The sequence below is a fragment of the Nothoprocta perdicaria genome, unplaced genomic scaffold (genome assembly GCF_003342845.1).
Source record: "Nothoprocta perdicaria isolate Ctin4 unplaced genomic scaffold, notPer1 scaffold_394, whole genome shotgun sequence".
NCBI lineage: Eukaryota > Metazoa > Chordata > Aves > Tinamiformes > Tinamidae > Nothoprocta > Nothoprocta perdicaria.
In genome coordinates this window covers 118,016-137,766 of record NW_020455637.1, presented here as the reverse complement: position 1 = coordinate 137,766, position 19,751 = coordinate 118,016, and the positions used below count along the sequence as shown (strand labels likewise).

At 34.3% G+C, this 19,751-nt stretch overlaps 1 protein-coding gene across 1 annotated transcript in view; it reads left to right on the top strand.

Annotated features, from left to right (window-relative positions):
- GBE1 (1,4-alpha-glucan branching enzyme 1) overlaps positions 1-17,363 on the top strand; it is a 106,722-nt gene extending 89,359 nt beyond the window's left edge. Inside the window, exons 16-18 of the mRNA XM_026045014.1 lie at positions 6,978-7,095; positions 9,012-9,074; positions 15,659-17,363. Of these exons, the coding sequence (XP_025900799.1) occupies positions 6,978-7,095; positions 9,012-9,074; positions 15,659-15,715 (238 nt within the window). The 3' untranslated portion in view covers positions 15,716-17,363. The remainder of the gene's footprint in view (positions 1-6,977; positions 7,096-9,011; positions 9,075-15,658) is intronic.
- Positions 17,364-19,751: the final 2,388 nt, after the last annotated feature.

The following is a 19,751-nucleotide window of genomic DNA, read 5'->3' as shown; positions in this document are numbered from 1 at the left end:
TGAAAACCACGGCTAGGATATTTATCTATTCTTGCTTTTTGTAGAGTATTGTATATTGTATTTTACAGAATATTTTACTTTGGACTTCATTCTAGTCCTGTGGACTGCCTTTCTGTTAACAGCTGGAGCACCTTGTGCTTCCCAGCCCCATCTGGTTCAGCTTCATCTAGGGGAGTCCAGTTCAAATGTGCCAAGACCACTTTGAAGCGCAAACCAAAGCGTGAGAAGAACTGCTCTAAAAGTGCAGTTCTTAACCAGGCTTAAATATTAAGGTGGACACTTCTGATTCACTAAGTCTCTCACAGTGAACATGAGAATCCAACAAATAGATGGAGCAGCATGGACTTGCATATGTGCTCTCTTTCTGTGTGACAGCTGTATGCCCAAAAGTGTGAATCAGTTGCATGACTCAGATTGATTACTCACTTCTGGTTCAGCGTATATGAGTAAGCATGCCATGTCAGAGGCTGCAAAATGGCACCTCTAATGTATTGCACTTGATTTTTCATCAGTAATCTCTCTGATTCTGTGTACAATCAGTTTTAGTTTTGAAGGAAGAAGTGGTGAATTATCTCATTCTATGAACTCCCCTAAATTGAGCCATTCCATTTTTATATTTTTTTAGACTAGGCCTGAGTTTATTTTGGATGTGAACAGATATACACATACACAGAGTCGCACAGAATCACAGAATGACTGAGGTTGGGAAAGGACCTCTAGAGATCATCTAGTCCAACCCCCCTGCTCCAGCAGGGACACCCAGAGCACGGGGCACAGGGTGGCATCCAGGTGGGTTTTTGAAGACCTCCATACTTCCCTGGGCAGCCTGTTCCAGGGCTCTGTCACCCTCACAGTGAAGAAGTTCCTCCTCACCTGGAGATGGAACTGCCTGTGTTGCAGTTTGCAACTATTACCACTTGTCCTATCACTGGCCATCACTGAGAAGAGCTTGGCCCCTTCCTCCCTACATTCCCCCTTCATGTACTTATACATGTTAATCAGTTCCCTCTCAGCCTTCTCTTTTCCAGAGAAAGCAGGCCCACCTCACCCAGTCTCTCCTCATATGTGAGATGTTCCATTCCCTTAATCCTCTTGGTTGCCCTCCACTGGACCCGCTCTAGAAGATCCATGTCCCTCTTATACAGGGGAGCCCCAAACTACACACAGTACTCCAGGTACACACACACACATGCACATAGCTATCTAGGGAATGCAGTAAGTTCCCAAACTGAACTTTCTTTTTTTTAACCTCCTGAGACAAATTCGCTTAGAGAAAATTAGTGTTATACCTAATATATGTGCAGCTCTAGTTTAAACCTGAAGACGAGATAAATGTGCGTAAGTATAAGGGGAAAAAAAAATGTTGATAACATCTTTCACTGTTGCGTTTAAGGACATTGGAACTTCTGCCAGTGACTGATAATGATGAGAAGTTCAATTACAGTATGAAACCTATATCTATGAATCTCATTTTTGCTTCATGTAGTTTCCAATGTGGAATTGCAGAAGTGTGGGGAAAGAACAGGAGAAGTTATTTTTGTATTTAATTTTCTAAATCAAAGTATTACAAGGAGGTCTTGGTGTGTTAATGATAGGTTTCTAAAGCACACTTCAAAAGGGTAGCCCCTTAATAATTTGTGCTCTTCTAGATTTTTGCCTTTTACTGACTTCTTGGAATAAGCAAAGTTGGAACAACTCAAATATTCAGTTAATAAATACTGGTGTGAGTCTTTCTACACTGCTGTGCCAGTTTACTCAACCTGACCTCTGCAAATGCAACTATTACAGTGCTGAACTCCAATCAAACGTGGACTACTTATATGCCAGTAGCTAAAACAAGGCTAAGAAGAAATACTGGTATAATGCTGTAATGTTGACCTTTGATTTTCATCCAAGTCAAGCAAAATTGCTTTCCTGGACTTTGAGGTTTGGATTTTCAAAGTATATTCAACTGATTAATTAAAGGTTTTTCTTTTGGAGTTTTTATCTTACACCATTATTGTATGTGTATCTATATATACACTGAGAGTACTGAAAAGCTGTGTAATACTCAGCATCTGATGGAGTTGGCCCTGGTTTTGTGTGCTACGCATACAAATTTCATTTCAGTTGCTAAAGAAACCTATATAAAAAACTCCTGGTAAAATTTCACTCCTGTCTTTTAGGCAAGAGTATTAGCAAATAACACTCACGTGTATGGAAATTGAATAACTTATTTCTGGCTATGAAGAAGGGGAGAATGACTAGTCAATGCTGTTAACATTACTTTAACATTAAAACATAGTGATGGTAGCTTGAACATTTTAATAGTATACCCACATACCACTGTTTCTAGTTGATTAATGATTTCATAAGAGAGAAGATCTGAAAACATGTAACTTCCATGCAGATTTTTAAACTACTAAAAGAACATCTAAGCAATACATGTAGATTTAGGAAGGTTCTTGTTTGCAATTTAAAATTTAAAATGTTTTCTTCTGTTTTTCTTAGAGCGGGGGCTTAATTCTTTGAACAGCATAAGACAACTTTCAATTTGCTATCATCACTCTGATGTTACTCAGGACCTCAGGACTGTTAGTGATTGAGGGTTCTTATAAGTTGTATTTGAAGGGGGAAAGCCTTCTTGTAATAATTGTTTCTGGATTAGAGTGCTGATGCAAAGCTTTTTATCTTTCCCCTAAGACAATATATTTTAGATAAATATATTGCAATTCACCATATTCTTTTTCTTTTTCCTCCCCTGCACTGCATAGTATAATATGTCAAGTGGAGAATAAAAACTTGGTCTTGTTGCATGAACGCTGAAGTATCTTTCTTCAAAAATCTCCAATGAACATTAGTTGGAGGAGGTTCTTGAACAGTCAAACTGCATTCTGAAACACCACAAAATGTCCTAGTTAAATATCTCTTGCTTTACATACAGATTTTACTAATACATTTAGAACAATAATTTATTCTAAAATTATTCTAAAAAATAGAAATTGTATAATGAGATACAGGCTTCTTATCCTCTGTACAGCTATGGTAGCATATATAGTAGCTATTTCTTTAGTAGACTTGCTTTTGGAAGTATTCTAAAAGACTTTGTAGGAACAAACTTTTCCTGAATACCCCAAACAAAGCATCCAGGTATACTTTGGCTGCTGCTTGTGAGTGTGTTTTTTGATCCATGTGTAATGAGAATAAATAGGTTTAATCTTGTCATATCCTCATAATTTCAGGCTGGATTAGGGATGAGATTGCTACTTGCTGCTATTACTATTATTGCCACTGCATCTAGTTTAGAAGAAACATCTGCTCACAAGTTTGCTTAAAGTATGAAAAACTCTTCAAGTTTTCCAAGTCTGCTGTCTCTATCTTCTTCCTTCAAACATAAGTTCATTTTTAAAGAGTTTCTGTATAGAGACATGAAGGAGTAGAGTTCTAGTGCAGTTTTTGATCTGTGCTTTGGCTTTGTCACATTTGTTATTGCTAGAACTTATATCTTATTTTTAAGTCATGAAATGGCAGCAAGGAATAAAAAAGGCATACTTATTAGATATTCTTTAAAGAGTTTGGGGAATGCAGTAAGAGAATAAGAGTTCATTTACATATAGAGTGAAGAAGCAGATAAATATATGTATGTATGTGTGTGTGCCATCTTGGTTTATGTGTGGAAAATAGCAGAGAACTAGAAGTATAGGTGCTTAAACATTTTGTTGTTTTAATAAAATCTAAACTAATCCTATTCGTAAAACAGATTATGAAAGGATAGAGATGAAGTCATCAAGATGACTTAGATTTTATATATGTGTCAAGCAACCCTAGCTATGCTTCCAATCTTGCTCAGTTTGGTCCAGACTTTCTGCCTTGCTGAGCAACCTGTCAGCCAAGAAGTTTATGCAATATGACTGTTACATATAATACGAAAGATCCACTGTCCTTAATTTTATTTGGAGATATGTAATTGATATATTTAATTAGTGACAAATGGTCATGAGACTCAAAACCGCATATATAAATATATAGAGTAGTGTCTTTATGAACACTAAGCAAACCATGTGTTTTGTTTTTGTGTGTGACTGTGTGCATGTAGTTTTCCTATTCAACACACACTGGTCTAGAACTCTCATCTGTTCTTTCACAAACCTCTTAGTTATCCCGGACTGCCACCCCCACAAATAGCAGATTCCTCTTTCATTATTAAAGAAACAAAATACAAATTATTCTATTTTATGATTTACACTTACTTAGTGATGTTTTATGTGTCATTAAGCAAGCATAAGATTAAATTAAAAATTTACATTAAAATATGTATTTCAAAACATGTCATAAAAGCTTAGTGATTCAGTAATTAATGTGGTAGATAATGACAGTCTCCCATTTCCAACTCTGTCTATGCAAGAGTTCGTTGCTTTTGCTGCTTTTCTACAGTACCCATGTTAGGAAATTTACCACCAAGCCATCAGTCTGAAGAGAAATCAGTTTTCTTTTTCTCGTTTTTCTTCCCTGCACTCCTCCCCTCGTCAGAATACAGGCTAATATTCGCAGGACTCCCTAGCTGAACAAAGAGGCTCCGCAGTAAAAGAAAATGCTTTTATGATGTGCATAATTAAACTGTGAAACAGTTTTATCTTTTTATGAAGGCAGTGTCCAGAAACAGCTATTTTGGTACATACAATGCAGTTTTTCTGAGATAGTTAAGTTGGAAGCCAAATGGGTTTATTTAACAAACCAAGAGTTTTTCCTGAGAAATATCTGATTGGTGAAGATCTTTAGAATGCTTTCTGACTCCATTTTTCTGGATCTAGTTAATTATATATATTCCAGATAAAGCTATACAGTGAGGTAAGTGGTATCAACTGCTTTGAGTTGCTAGAGAGCACTGCTATCCATACTATTATAGCTTGGATTAAGGAAATGAGCTGATTTATTTTAAAATAAGCATAGCCATGACAATTGAAATAACTGTAAATAGTTTTAAAGGAACCATTAGAGATGTCATTTTTTTGGCAACGTTGATGAATTATTAAATATAATATGTTCTGTAGATCACAGAAGCAAAAAATAAAATGCCTAAGGAGATATTCCCCTGCCATGTTCATAGAATATATAGTGGAATAGTATCATTCACTGCTGATGCTGGGCTAGAAAGAGTATTAGAGACAGTAACCAAGAATTGTAGGTTGTTCTTGTGTGGTGAACATGACAATAAAAGAATAGTACTTGAAGATACTTCTAAAATGAAGTGGGGAGGAGAGCATGTGCATGTGTGCATACATGGGCCTATTGCTCACATAAGGTGTTGAGGATTAAAGCTGGCAAATAAAGTATAACTACTAACATCAAAAAGACAGTAGCAAAGTTTAAAATGGTACTAGAGCTACTAGGTGATCTGTCCTTTTATCTTTTTTTAGGTAGAAATCAAAAATAGTTGTGGCAGTTCTGGACCTTTCTGTCTGTCTCTTGCAACAGATGTCTATGGGGAAGATTTCTTACCATGCTCATTCAATAGCTAATTGACTTTTTTTTTTTTTTATATGTGTGTACATACATATATTTTTTTCTCCTTTTGTCACCAAAACCAATGCAGATATCTCTGAGATGACTGAAATATCTGAGTGAAATTGTGTACTCTCACTTTTGTGTTCATAGGGTTATATCATTTCTTAAGTAGTCTTTGTTGCTAAATATCTATATGTGTATGCATATCTATATATTAAATTAATAGGATTTTTTCAGAAAATTTTCTAAGCTATATCATCAGCTGATAGAAATAAAGTAGGTAAGAAGATATAAGTAATAGCAATTCTTCTGATATCAAGATCTCCAGATTATTGAGCAGGCCTGTTATCAAAAGCTTAGGCAAATACAGAAGCCCCATAGTAATTTAGGAGTCAATGAATGCAAGAGTATATTTTTGACTCTGCTTTAATCCTATAAAGTACGAGCTCTTTCAGAATAAGATTCTTCTATAGTTTAAAATTAAGGAAGTAAATTAAGGATTGTAGAACACTATTCTTTATATTTCATGGTAAGGAGGAAGAGGTAGGAGTTGTTATAGGTTTATTTAACTTATTGAGGAAAAAAAATTGTAAGGTTGTTTTAATTATTCCCAAACTAGGAAATTCAAAGTTACTGAAACTTCAGAGCTACATGTATTAAGTTATAAAAATCTAAAGCAAAGTATTTCAGTAACCTTGAGTATAACCTATATTTGTGCCAGAAATAATCATAGAATTAAAATTTTCTTTATTATTGTCCCAGATGAGAATAAACTGACTTTTGAAGGACTTTTTGAATCTTTTTACATAACTTTGTAGTTATCCTATCCTTTAAGCTTTGTTAAGCTTTATAAAATAACCTATTTTAAGAACTGTTGTCAAGCTAATACTTGTGCTTTAAAAGATCTTCTGTTAAGTACAAGCTATCCTCATTCCTTTATACTGTAATAATTCTAAGTCTTTTTTTTCCTGATAAACTCAGAAAGAAGTTTTGAATATTTAATCTTCCTTTCCTTCTAAAAAATTGCATACTTTTCTCATTAGCATTTTGACAGATTTTAAAATTTTGGTAATCTCAGTTGTTTGTAATTTTGACAGTTGATTGTAATTATATAGTTTTTAAAAGTCCAGTTCAAATTAAGATCACTAGTTTAGTAATCCATTTTTAGTTTACTTAAATTGTGTGTTTATTTGTACAATTGACGGCAGTATTAAAAATTCATAAAAAATCATTCATAGAAGATTTCAGAATATGCTGTAAATGTTTTCTTTTTAGGACTGCACTAAGACAAAATATCAAACAGTTCTATATGTTCCATATATTTTGCTACTATGAAGCTTTGCTGGCTTGAATTTCCTCCCTCCCCTGCCCCAACTTTTCCTTTTAAACTGATGTTGCAGCATTTTTTTTGTTTGTTTTATTTTGTTTTTCTGGTTCAAATCATTGCCTATTTAACATTAATCTGGCAGAATTCCTTAATAATCTCTCTTTAAGTATAAAATCCTTCTGGATTCTGATGCTCCGGAATATGGAGGACATCAAAGACTGGACCACAGTACAGAATATTTCTCTGAAGAATATCCTCACAATTACCGGCAAAATTCACTTATGGTAAGCAAGATGTTGTGCTTTTTTGTTGTTTGTTTGTTTTTTTAATTTTATTTTTCTATTTTAGTTTGATTAACTTTTAAAATTTCTTTGGACAAATGTGGAGTCTGCTCCAGGTGCATTGTTGGGGTTTTTTTGTTGTTGTTTTTTTCTCTCTCTCCAAATCAGCTTTTGTATATACAGTAGAGATACAGTTGAAATACAGTAAAGATGTCAATTTTATGATTTATTTATAACCTGTATTGTTTAACTGTTTTTTTAATGTTGCATTTAAATTTGCATGCACTTCTGTAGAATAAAGAGGTTGGCATACAAAATATTCTTTGCCAGTAAATATGCATGAAAACTTCTAATGTGCTTTTGAATTGTCATTTTCATATCTTCCTTCATTTGCTTTATTTTCATGTCTGGGAAACTCCATGCTTGCTTTGTGATTAAAGCTCTGTAGAAACTGATATTTGCAAAGCATTTTTAAAATCATTTGCTTAAATCTACAAACATGAATTAGAGTAAATCATGCATTTGCCGACAGGCTTTTTTCCTCCTCGGTTTACAGAAAAATTTTGCAAGGCAGAACAGACTTTCTCTATTTCTGTCAATAATTCCAAGAGTTTCCAGTCCTAAACTGCTATAAATAATGGATAAATGCTTTCCCACTTGAGATAAGATGGGAGCTGTATCCATGCATACAATTTCTCTTCACTGAGATGGTGACTAATAAAAACTAGCTTTCATCATCACTTCTGAAATCATAATCAACAATTTATAACTCTGTTGCTTTCCCATTTTTATGTGTATGTTATTAAAAAAATAAAAAAGGATGTGTGCATGTGTGTGTATATATTAACTTCTACTAATGTTCATGAGTTCAATAGAAACTAAGCTTTGCAAAGGCGGGAATGATTTTCTCTCTGCTAGGGAAGTAAGCAATATGAATTAACACAAAGTTTCCTTGAAAAGTTCTGAGGAAACTTATATTGTTGGCCAGACTTCCATATCCAAAACATACACACGTATAAGTGAGGGCATGAGGGAGGTATGTGTATGTTAATACATATATGCACACTTGCAAATAAGTGCGTATATTTATACATTATAATTCAAAATTATAATGTAATATATACATTACATTATATTTATATGCACATTTATAATGTAATAGAATACAAAGATGGAGTGTGTGTATTGGTCTATGTATGCCATAGCTCTCATATGCAGAGAAATCAAATTCTAATCATGTCTTAACACTTCTCTTGAGAGCTCTTGTCCAGAGAGACCTATGAAATTTCCAAGTTCTTCATGTCTCATGTGCACCGCCACACTTGGTCTATTTCATTGTGGTCAGGGTAGTGGCATTTATTTAGTCGTTTTGTTTTTAAAAACTGCCTTATTACATAGGGAAGAAAATCTTTTGTTTTCATCATTCTTTGTAAAAAGACCCTGGGAACACTTTCTAAATGTATATGTGACAATGCCCTTGATTTATAGGTAAGTATTTATAGTCATTTGCACACAGAGAAAGTAAGGCTCTAAGAGAGTTCATTCTTGAAGACTATATAGCAGGTTTATACTTCCAGAATTCTTACTTCATGTGTCTAGTTCAAATACCTTGTCTTAGTCATTGGAGAGCATCTGCCACTAACTTAATAACTTTTGCAAGCTGATTAACTGTACTTTGGAATGTATATTTCACATTTGGACTCTTAGATGATGAGTGCAAGTCATTCAAGACAGAAAAAGTGTGACAAAATATGAAGATGCAATTTGCTAGGAGCATGTGGAAGATGAGGCATGTGACAAGTAAGCAAAGCAGCAAATGCACTTTTGCAGCATAAGCTGTGGCATGGCAATGGCACTTCTGGGCTAGATAGAAACCCAACAACATGGATCACATTAATTTCTTTTTTTATGTCCTTCAGCAATCCAATTCACAGAGCAGCTTCAGTCAACAACCCAGAAGATGCCCCAAGCACCACATAGAGGTAAAATGCCAGTGAAAGGACACCAAGCAAAAGTAATTGGAAAAAGTTCTGAAAAACTAGACCAAACTCAACAAGATAGAACTCCAAGTGAGAAAGAAGTTACAGGAAAAGCCTTCAGTTCCTGTTTTGGAACAAAACTAGTATAAATAGCAATTTACATCTCATCAGTTAGATAATCTAATCAGGCTGGGGAGTTGCTCTAAAATTAATCGAGGTTTATAAAATCCATTTTTTTATAAAATACATGTAATCTTTTTTTCCTCCTTGTCATTACCTTATTCTCTTTAGATAGTGCATGAGACTCAGAAGTTTCGAATTTCAAAATCTTTAGTTCTCTTTCAGCACAAAACTTTGAAGAAATATTTTTAATGATTGCATAACATTGTGTGAAGGTGTTAGTAAATGTCAGGAAAAATGCCCACAAGTCCTTGGCCAAATTAAATCACATATATTAACTCTGCTCCTAAAGTCTTATCTAAATAGTGTAAAAAATACACTGTAAAAATAGGAGATTAATCATTAATTAAAATTAATTTTAAATTAATTTTAATCAATAAAAATAATTAAAATTAATCTAATTAATTAATTAATATTTATATTTAATATTTATTTAAATTAATTAATTAAATAAATTAATTAAGATTAAATTAATTCTTTCTAAAAACATAATCTATAAAAGAAATATTCAAAGTAACATTGCAAAATTGAAAAAGAAAAATATAAAAAACTTGGAGCAAGGAAGACTGGGTGGAAGATAAGCTTTGTAAGCATCATTAGCTACTTCAGATTCTCTTCAATAATGTTGTAAAAAGTCAGATTTCAAAATTCTCAGAGGCATCGACAATTCCATATATAAATCCACGACAGAGATATCAACTGTAATTAGATTGATTTAAATAATCATTTTTTCCATTTTGCTGCTTGCTCTGTTCTGGATTGTTAATTCCTATATAAATGTGTGTAACTTACCACATAATCAAACTTTATAAAATCAAGGTGTTAATCTTTTTTGTTTCTCTTCTAAAAGTGGACTCTCTCTACTGTGGCTTTTTCTGCTGGATTGCCACCATAGTTTTCTCTCATTAATCTTTTCTGGGGAATTTTTAAGTCATGTGCTTTTCGAATGCTTACCTGTTTCTTTTCTAGTTAGAAATTAAATGGAAAGACACATACCACCTCCTATCAGATACTCTAGTACCCCTTGTAAAAATGTACACATTTGAGTCCTTATTTGTTTGGACATGAAACTTTTTTTTTTTCTTTCCTCTGGAGCTGCAATGAACCACTTGCAGGTTTGGAAAAAAAAATCAAGGCCTAAAAATCATTTCAAGGTCATTTTACAACAGATGGAAGAATTACTGAACTCAGAGCTAGATCAGGCACTACAGAAAAATATTTGACAGTGCAAATTGCAGGTGGTAGTTGCAGGAGGTAATGTCAGAAGAGTCTATGCCAACATTTCTTTAAACTTTTAATTAAAGTGAGGGCTCTAGACATCTCATGTCTCTGCATCACTACTAATTGTCAGACACTGACGCTATTTTGAGAGTATAATTAGCCATCAATAAGATAAACGATCACTTTCCCTTTCTGCCTGTAATTTGTTATGTAAAAAAACTCAGACATTTTGTATTTCATTTTGTTAGATACTGCATAAGAAGGTATGCTTAAAATAATGTGAAGTTCTGCCTCCATTTTTTTTTCTGATTACAGCTATGACATGAATATACAGAAAATCATTTATCAGATTGTCATGCTTCCTTTCTGCATTGTATGTTGACCTTTCTCTCCCCATACTTTCTATATACTTTTTCTTCAGACCAAATAGTTAACTACAACAACAAGAAGAAACTCTATTCAAAAGAGTGGGTTAAGAAGTAAATTAGGAGAATAGAAAATGACTAGCAAAATCTTTGGAGGCATTCCTCTTTCTTTCTTTGTTTTAGCAGTGAAATGATGAATAGATATAAGGAAATGAATTTATAAAAATCCTGAGTAACCTGAGTGACGGCAGCAATTTAAACCATGTAATTCATACAGAGTACATGAAAGGAAAAGGAGGACACAACAAACTTCTGAAAGTCTCATCACCAAGGGATAGAAAAATATCAGAGTTGGATAGAAGTTGTATCTTGAAGCATCTTGATAAACTTGAAGTCATGTTGAATGGAATGATGTCTTTATATAGCTACATACTTCTTATGAGTGGAATTATCTTAAATATAGTTTACTATTGCATGGGCCTAAATAAAGACTTATAACGTTCATAAGTGGTTTACTTAGAAAACACGAATAAAGCATAGTTACATTTTTCAGTATTTAAAGCAAACAGAACTGAGTAATGTCATAGAAGCATTCATGTTTTTGTGTCTGAGGATGTTAGTCTTTTTTATATGCTTTTGCACATATGTTTAATAATACTGAATACTGTATTTAGTGGAGTGAAATACTACAAAATAATGGATTGAAATACTGCAAAAAAGCAGAGCTCTTGATTCAGTTAGAGACTTGGATTAAAATAGAATCTTGGCCACTAATTAAGGCATATTTTTAGTTATGTACTGTATATCTGTCCATTTGAAAATGACTGGAATCTAATATACAGTAAGATTCTTCTTTTCAACTAATCCCATCAGTAATGAATTCCTGAATTTTGTTACTGACTGACGTAGCTTAAAAACTTGTAGCATTAGCAGAGAACAGAATGCTGTATCCTGTAACATGCTGTCAAATTATCTGAAAAAAGGAATCAACAACTGGTAATAAGGTAGTTTATTAAGGTAGCTTAAGTTTGTAATTTTTCCAGACTGCATTCTTTTTTTTTCCCCCTCCAAATTTACATTTCTTATTATTTTTATCTTAGTCTTTGTATTATTTAAATATATTTGAACTTTAGGAATTGTTTAAGGTTCAAGAACTTTTTTTAGTTATTCATTTGTCAGAAAAGGGATCCCCCTTTGGCTAGTAATGAAAAGTAGACTCTCTTGATAATGTACTTAATGTTCTTACCTTGCCATTCTTCATCACTGAGTACCTTTCAAAACACATCTAACATTTGTTACACAATTTTATCTTCTACTTCTTGTTCTCAAAGAGAGTCTCATAAGAGTTTTAAACTAACTTTTACCTGCTGTGTTAAAGAAAGCCATAACTAGAGACATATCCATCTGTTGGAATCCAGTGCCCTCAAAAGCAGTGATAGGTCTTTTCTTTTTTAGCTTGTAGCTGGATTACCAAGTAGTGAAGCAGCACGTGCATTATATGCTCTTTCCCGTGTCCTTAGATCTGCCCTTAAGAATGTGTGCCTTCATTACAAATGGCCAGTTGTTCTAGGAATTTCAGAAAATGTGTGAAGGACATTGTAAGCTATTGAATGATCTGAGGCATGAGCTCATTAATTGGTAGATATTAGTAAGCAAAAGTGAAGACAAAGTGTTTTCTTACTAATCTGTGTTGTTATAGCCACATTCTCTATTCCTTGAAGATTGGAATTTTATGTTCAACGGTGTTGCATTGTTCCATTGCACGTGTATGAGTAGAAGGCATATTGTACTGAGATCCAATCATTCCCTGCCTAGGAGTGATATATTCATCCGACTAAATAGAGGAGTAAGAAAAACTACTGTCTTTTGAAATTTCTAGATGAGACCTTGGGGTCAACAGGCGTTTTTAGAAATTCTTCTGAACGGAATATTGAACTTAGTGCTCAGTGCAATGCATGATAGCTCACAATCAATAGTGGTTAGTCTGTCCAACCTGATGCACAACTAGAGGAACAGTCTGTATAGGTGCATTCTGAGTTGCATCTCCCTGAAAGTTCTTCATTTGATACTGTAGGCCTAGTACAGTAATTTTAGCCTGCCCTAAAAGAAGCGGCTATTTTTCCAGTAGTGCTTCATGACATTGGCATAGTTCTAAAATCTTTCACTTCTGAACTTCAAAATGCATAGAAGGATGTGAAAGGACTAGTACTTGTTGTTCCTATTTTCTGTGACTTAATACTTCCCTAGCCATAAATGTAGTCTAAGAGTGTTTTAAAATTGCTTTGAAAAGTTGAGTTTTTTTTTTTTTTTTTTTTTTTTTTTTTTTTACCATGCCTTGGTGAAGCACTGCTGCTGCCAGGCTTCTCTTCTGGAGTTCAGTAATTGCAGCATGTTGATCCTCAAGTGGGGCAGAGGTAGGGTACGGTGTAGAACATGAGTAAGTATGGTCTATGTTAGGAGGAAATAAAAAAAAAAAAAAAATTGGGATGACACCAGATAATACAAAGGGAAGTGTAAAATAGACAGGCACTGGTACAGGCTGGGGGCTGACCAGCTGAAGAAGAGCTTTGCAGGGAAAGTCCTGGATTTCCTCATGAACAAGAGTAACTGGGCGTCCATATGGGAATGAAGACCCAGCAGTATTATGACCTGCATTATGGAGAGAACTAAGAAATGATCCTTACCCTCTCCTCAGCCTTGGTGAGATCACATCTGGAGTTCAGGGTTAAGTGCTGAGCCCCCAAGTACAGAATAGAGATGCAAGTCCAGTGAAGAGCTAAAGAGATGATTTAGGGGCCAGAACATCTCATACGAGGAGAAGCTGTGAGAACTGGGGATGTTCAGCCTGAAGAAGAAAAAACTATGGGGGATTTTAATCACTATGTACAAATATATGATAGAACGATGTAAAGAAGACAAAATACTGGAGTGTAGAATCTGAGGAATGCTGGGACTGAGGTGTCAGAATAGGAGGAAATGCATGTGAAAAGGCAGAAGCGTGAGAACTGTTGGGTCCTAGACAGGTAACCTTCCAGATTTTATTGAAGTCTGGGAAACACAAGCAGTTTCTGGTCACATTTTCTCCTCCCATCTCTCTCTTTCAAATGATCTATATTCTGGCTGCTTTAAACATCAGTACTTTTTCAGACTTTTGAAAAACAAACCGCATTTTGTGCTACTTTACCTTGAAAGTACATTGTTGCAGGAGTGGAATGAATATTTAATTTACAACGGTGGGTATTCATTATTCATGACCTTTTTGTTTGTTTGTTTTTTTTTTCTTCTTACAGTTTTAAGTCTTAAAGATGATTACACTGACTAATGATATCAACTGAAAAGATTAAGAGATAATGTCATGTTTGACTCTTCTAAGATTTATTAAAAAGCCTGCCAAATGAGTAAGCGTTAAAACCCAATTCAGTTTACCTAGCCAAGCAAAGAAATACCTACAGACAAAACAAAAACAAGTAGTTCTAATCAGTTAAAATATATTTTACATAAATTCTGAAATTACTATTAGCCATATTCTAGTTTATTATTTTATCTTGTCTTAAATTTTTGTTATTATAAATCTTACATGCTAATTTGTAAAAAAAAATTCATTTCCTTTTCAACTTCATCATACAAATTCAGAGCACTGAATTTCTCAATTCACAACTTTGAAATCTCTCATTTATCTAGCCATTCTGAATCAGTTGATTCTTTCTGATCAGCTGAATCATTTCCTCCCCTGGACAAATAGTAGTAGCTATTTATCACTGAAACCTTAAGGGAAATCATTATATTTGATGCCTTTCAGAAAACATTGAGCATGGCTCAGTCTAGTTCAATTAAGTTGTTCTTTTGTTTTTCTCCCTTTTCTAAAGCTCTTTGCTCTCTTGCTTTATTCTCTTCTGCATACTATGAAGGCCTTTCATGCCGTCAGACTATAGTTTGCAGATAAGGTAGTTGAAATTACAGAATATTATGCATTCTAAAGGTGTGGTGGATGATCTAAAGGAGGATGTTGTCAAAATGAAGCTAATAATCTCCAATCTTGTGTCACCTTTTGTAATTGTGTTTTTATTGACTTGTTCAGAAAACATGTTCTTACACTTGACAGTTGATGGAGTACCATATATCAAGGTAATTGGTAGGTAGTACATATCAGTGTTGTTTACAGATTGTGACTTCTGGTTTTGCATTTTTTTTTTTTTTCTCAGAAGGAGTGTATTGGAATTGTCTTGTGATATATGAGAAGTCTTTTAATTATATGTATAACCCTTTTTTTCATGGCAATTAGGTTAAAAGAGTAAAGAAAAATGCAATAACTTAGTGGTTACTTTGAATGTATATTTGTATTGAGAGTTAATTTGTTGCTCAGATACTGCAACTTCATAAATGTCAAGAGTGGGAAGGATACATTGCTGTGTCATGTTGCTGCTATTTACTTGTACGAAATGACATCATGGACCTTGGGGCAACTTTAATTCACAGCAGAAGACTGTTCAAATGCTGTTGTCAAAGTTTGTCTCTTATTGTCTTGGTCTACTGACTTAGATGCCCTTGAGACTTTTTTTAACTGAACATTGTAAATCATATCCTCATTGAACAGTGTAAAACATATCCACATTGAACAGTGTAAATCACGACCCTGTAGTGGTATCCAGAGAAAGAGAGAGCACAATTCAAATATTGTTAATATCAACAAGACATTGTACAAGTTATAGACTTATAGAGTTAAGATCCTGTATGTTTCACATGTTTTTACTTAAAAAAAACGTATCTTATGAGGTTCATAGCTCCCCTCAGCTATTCCTGTTCTTGTCATCTTTTTATTAGGTGTACATTCCCAGCAGAGTGGCCATTGTGCTTCAGAATATGGATATCCTAAACTGAAGATATGGATATTCTTCACTGAAGAAACAAGTCATAGAAGTACTGTACCAGTGCAAAATATAATAAAACTTAGGCTCTAAATAAGCTTTCTGAAACCAAATATAGCATTATAGATGTTTAAAATATAGGATTAATATTCATATATAATTGCAGAGCTCTAAAGTTACTAGAATCTATTTTGAGGAAACTTCATGATGGATATAGAAAGAAAAATACCTTTGTAGCTCTGAGATTGCAAAATTTACCCTTAAGACATTTCAGAGCAGCTGGCATTCTCAAATTGCTGTTTAAAGAGCATTATCAGGCATGGTCCTGCTTTGTGATATTTTTAATTTCTTGTAAGCTTCTATCACTTTGAATTCAAACATTCATTATATAGCAATACTTCCTATTAAAAGTAAGTAAGCTTGCCTAAGTAAAACAGAGCTTCTTGACTGAAAGGCAAACTTAAAGGTTTGTGGGACCTCGTTTTGGGCTCCTCTTCTTCAGTGAAGTCCAACATGTAATTAAAAATGTTTATCCAAATGATGGATGAGAAGATCCTTTGAGATACTGTACTCTGCTTTTTTTTTTATTTTATTTAATTAGAAAGTCACAAAAATTATAAACAGCCAAATGGGCAGGTATCATTGCTTTGACCTGCTGATGTTGTTGTTTACTGCTTATTTGCTGCTGGTCAAATCACTTAGTCTGTGCATCTCACCTGTTACAAATGAAAAAATAAAGGCACTTTATGCTTTTTCCATAGGCCCTCTGAAATGCTCAGTTAAGGGGAGTGTTTTGTTATTACTACAGTGATAACAGGCCAAGAGATGTTTTTAAAGTTTACTTTTCCCTTTTCACTTATTTCAGTAATGTTGAGACCTTATAATACTGATTTGATAATTTTCAGAAGCTGTCATTCAGATTGAAATATGATGTTCTTGCACTTTTATAACTTTTGAAACACTGCTTTTCAAAAAGAAGTAAGATTTTTGTTTTGCTAAGTTTAAGGTAGTTTAATTATTAGAGTGCTGCTAAGATTGTTCAAGTGAGTTCTTTAAAACTAGGACTTTTTTTATAAAGAGTAAGATTCTGTATATTTGAAAATGTATTACAGAATATTCTGTAGAGTTCATACCAAATGAAAGTGCTTTATTTTGCTCTACATACTTAAAGTATATTTGATTTGGTTCTAAAATGAATTTGTCTTGTTTTGTACAAGTCTGTGTTTTCTAACTTTAAAATAGCCAAAGAGGAAGATGTCCGTGACCATTTCCAAACCATCTTTCACCCATTTTCTTCTGTGGGCCGCTGTGTTGATTACCAAATAATTGTGTCAACACTGAATATCTTTTCGCAGATTGTGGAATGATTACTTATACTTTCATGCAGTTTACACCAAAATAGAAAGTATGATGGGTGATGGGATAATAATAAAATAAAGTATGATGGAGAGCATTGAAAACAATCTTCTGGGAGACTTAGCACTGAAAGGACTTTATGAATATGCTCAATCTGATTTCTGAACTACAGTAGAGCATTATAACACTGTTTAGTATCATGGCCCATTTTCCCCTATATCACTTTGATTGTTGTTTGGTAGTCAGCCAAGAAAAGTGTTCCCATATGCTGAAAGTTTAAAAGAAAACACATTGAACTATTCTAACAACTTGAACTGATTATTATTTTTGTCAAATCATATTTTCTCTATACTGAAACTTAAAAAAAAATGCTATATTTACATTATATTGATCTACTAATATGTTTTGTAGATTTTTTTTTTACTGATAGTAGTTCCAGGTTTCAAAATGTAATGCAAGGTAATTGCACTTGTCAGACTTCTTTTACAAGGGAAGGAATAAATGTGTGATGTGAAGTAAAAGCTGTATAAAGTTACATGCAAATAAACTTGAGTATAAAGCATAAATGCATATATGGTTTCATTTCTTGTACTGTATGCCCAGTCTTAACAGAGGAATATTGGCACATCTCAAATTCAGAATTTTTTCTTGATCAGAAGAAACTAGTGAGAAGGGCGGAATATTTCGCTGGTGTAGTTATTTCTCTGATGTAATGAATGGATTGATAAAAGCATACTACATGAACATGGGTTTAAAAGAGAAAAAAAAATGTAGGAAACTTAAGAATTAAGGCCTTCTCAGAGCCTGTGTGTGTGTTGTAGCAGTTGGTGTGCTCCAGCCTGCCTTGTAAGCCTGGGAAATGCTCCCTCGCACTATTCATGGAAAGCCAATTTCTCCCTCCTGCTCAGTAGTGAGATAGAAGGAGGAATTCAGCTACTGCTGTTCCAGTTCCTGTTTTGTATCATGTTCACATTGCCAAGGGTCCCTCCTTACTGTTATATCACCTACAAGACTGTATTCTGCCTGTCACCTACATCTCCTGTATTCTGTCTCCATCACAGGTGCTTGTTACCTATGTAAGGCTCCTCTCTCAGAACTAGAGTTTACAAATTAATGGGAGTCCTGGTTGATACCAAGTTAACCATGAGCCAGCAGTTTATCCTTGGGAGCAAGAAGGCCCATGGGATCCTGGCCTGCATCAGGTAAAGGGAGGTGATCCTGCCCCTCTACTCAGCTCTGGTGAGCCTGCACCTAGAGCGCTCCCCAGAATAAGAGGATTGTGGAGCTTCTAGAGAGGGTTCAGCAAAGAGCAATCCAAATGATTAAGGGACTGGAGCATCTCTCATACGAGGAGAGACTGAGTTGGGCCTGTTTTCTCTGGGAAAGGCTGAGAGGGGATCTCATTAATATGTATAAGTACATGAAGGGGGAATGTAGGGAGGAAGGGGCCAAGCTCTTCTCAGCGATAGTACAAAGGGAAATGGGTGTAAATTGAAACACAGGCAGTTCCATCTCCGTGTGAGGAAGAACTTCTTTACCGTGAGGGTGACAGAGCCCTGGCCCAGACTGCCTGTTTCCTCTGGAGATCTTCCAAACCCGCCTGGATGTCACCCTCTGCCCCCTGCTCTGGGTGTCCCTGCTGGAGCAGGAAGGTTGGACTAGATGATCTCTAGAGGTCCCTTCCAACCTCAACCATTCTGTGATTCTGTGATTCTGTGTAATTAAATGCAATAGTAATGACTGAGGATTATGTCTGAATAGACACTATAAACTGTTTTTGTTTGTTTGTTTTTGTTTGCTTGTTTATATTTGACTTTAAAACAATTCTATTGAGGTATGTGATCGATACTTCTTCTGTTCTATAGTTTAAACTTCTGTGCATTTTTGTAGTATATAGTAATCAAGAGTTGCTTCATAGACTAATGTTTACAGAAGGGACATGTAGTCTTTCTAAGGGTGCTGTTCTGGAGACAACCCTGTAAGTATATGAAATACTACTTTTATATCTAGGTAGGAAGTAAGTTTCAAAAAAGTCAGCCCAAGGGGGTAATCCTAATAGTTAACTGGGACTTTTTTTGACAGGAAAGCTCTGAGTGTGTCCTCAGACCTCATAGCCTACAGTGCAAATATTTTAAGGGGTTGTTGGTTATTAACTGCAATAGAAATTTATTACAATAGAAATCTCTTTATTCCTCAGCATATGTCTTAGCTCTCACTTTTGTTTTTCAGCTTATTTTGAATTGCATTCAAGTTTTTTTTAGGAGAAACACTGGATTTTTCTAAAGGGTTTTCTTGAACATTTACCGAAACAAAAGTATTTATTTAATTTATGCAGTGCTTCCTTTATGTGAGTTTTTTTCACTTTTGCTTCATCTGAAAATTGCAATAATACTGATTGGCTGGCAAGGCTACTCTTATTAAAAAGAATTTTATGAAAGTTGGGATAAAAATGACTACAGTTGAATATGATAAAAATATTCTCCTCACAGAAAGGTGAAATTGAAAGTTAATTATGACTTATCAGATGAAACAAGTCTTATTTTTCATTCCTGTGAATACAATAAGTACCCTGTAAATATAAATAAGTCTTTGAATGTTCATGGTAAATTAAAACCTAAAAAAAATTGGAGAAAAACCAAGAACTGGTAGGTATCTAAGTAAGCTTGTTAGCTTACTTGACACTTTTGTATATT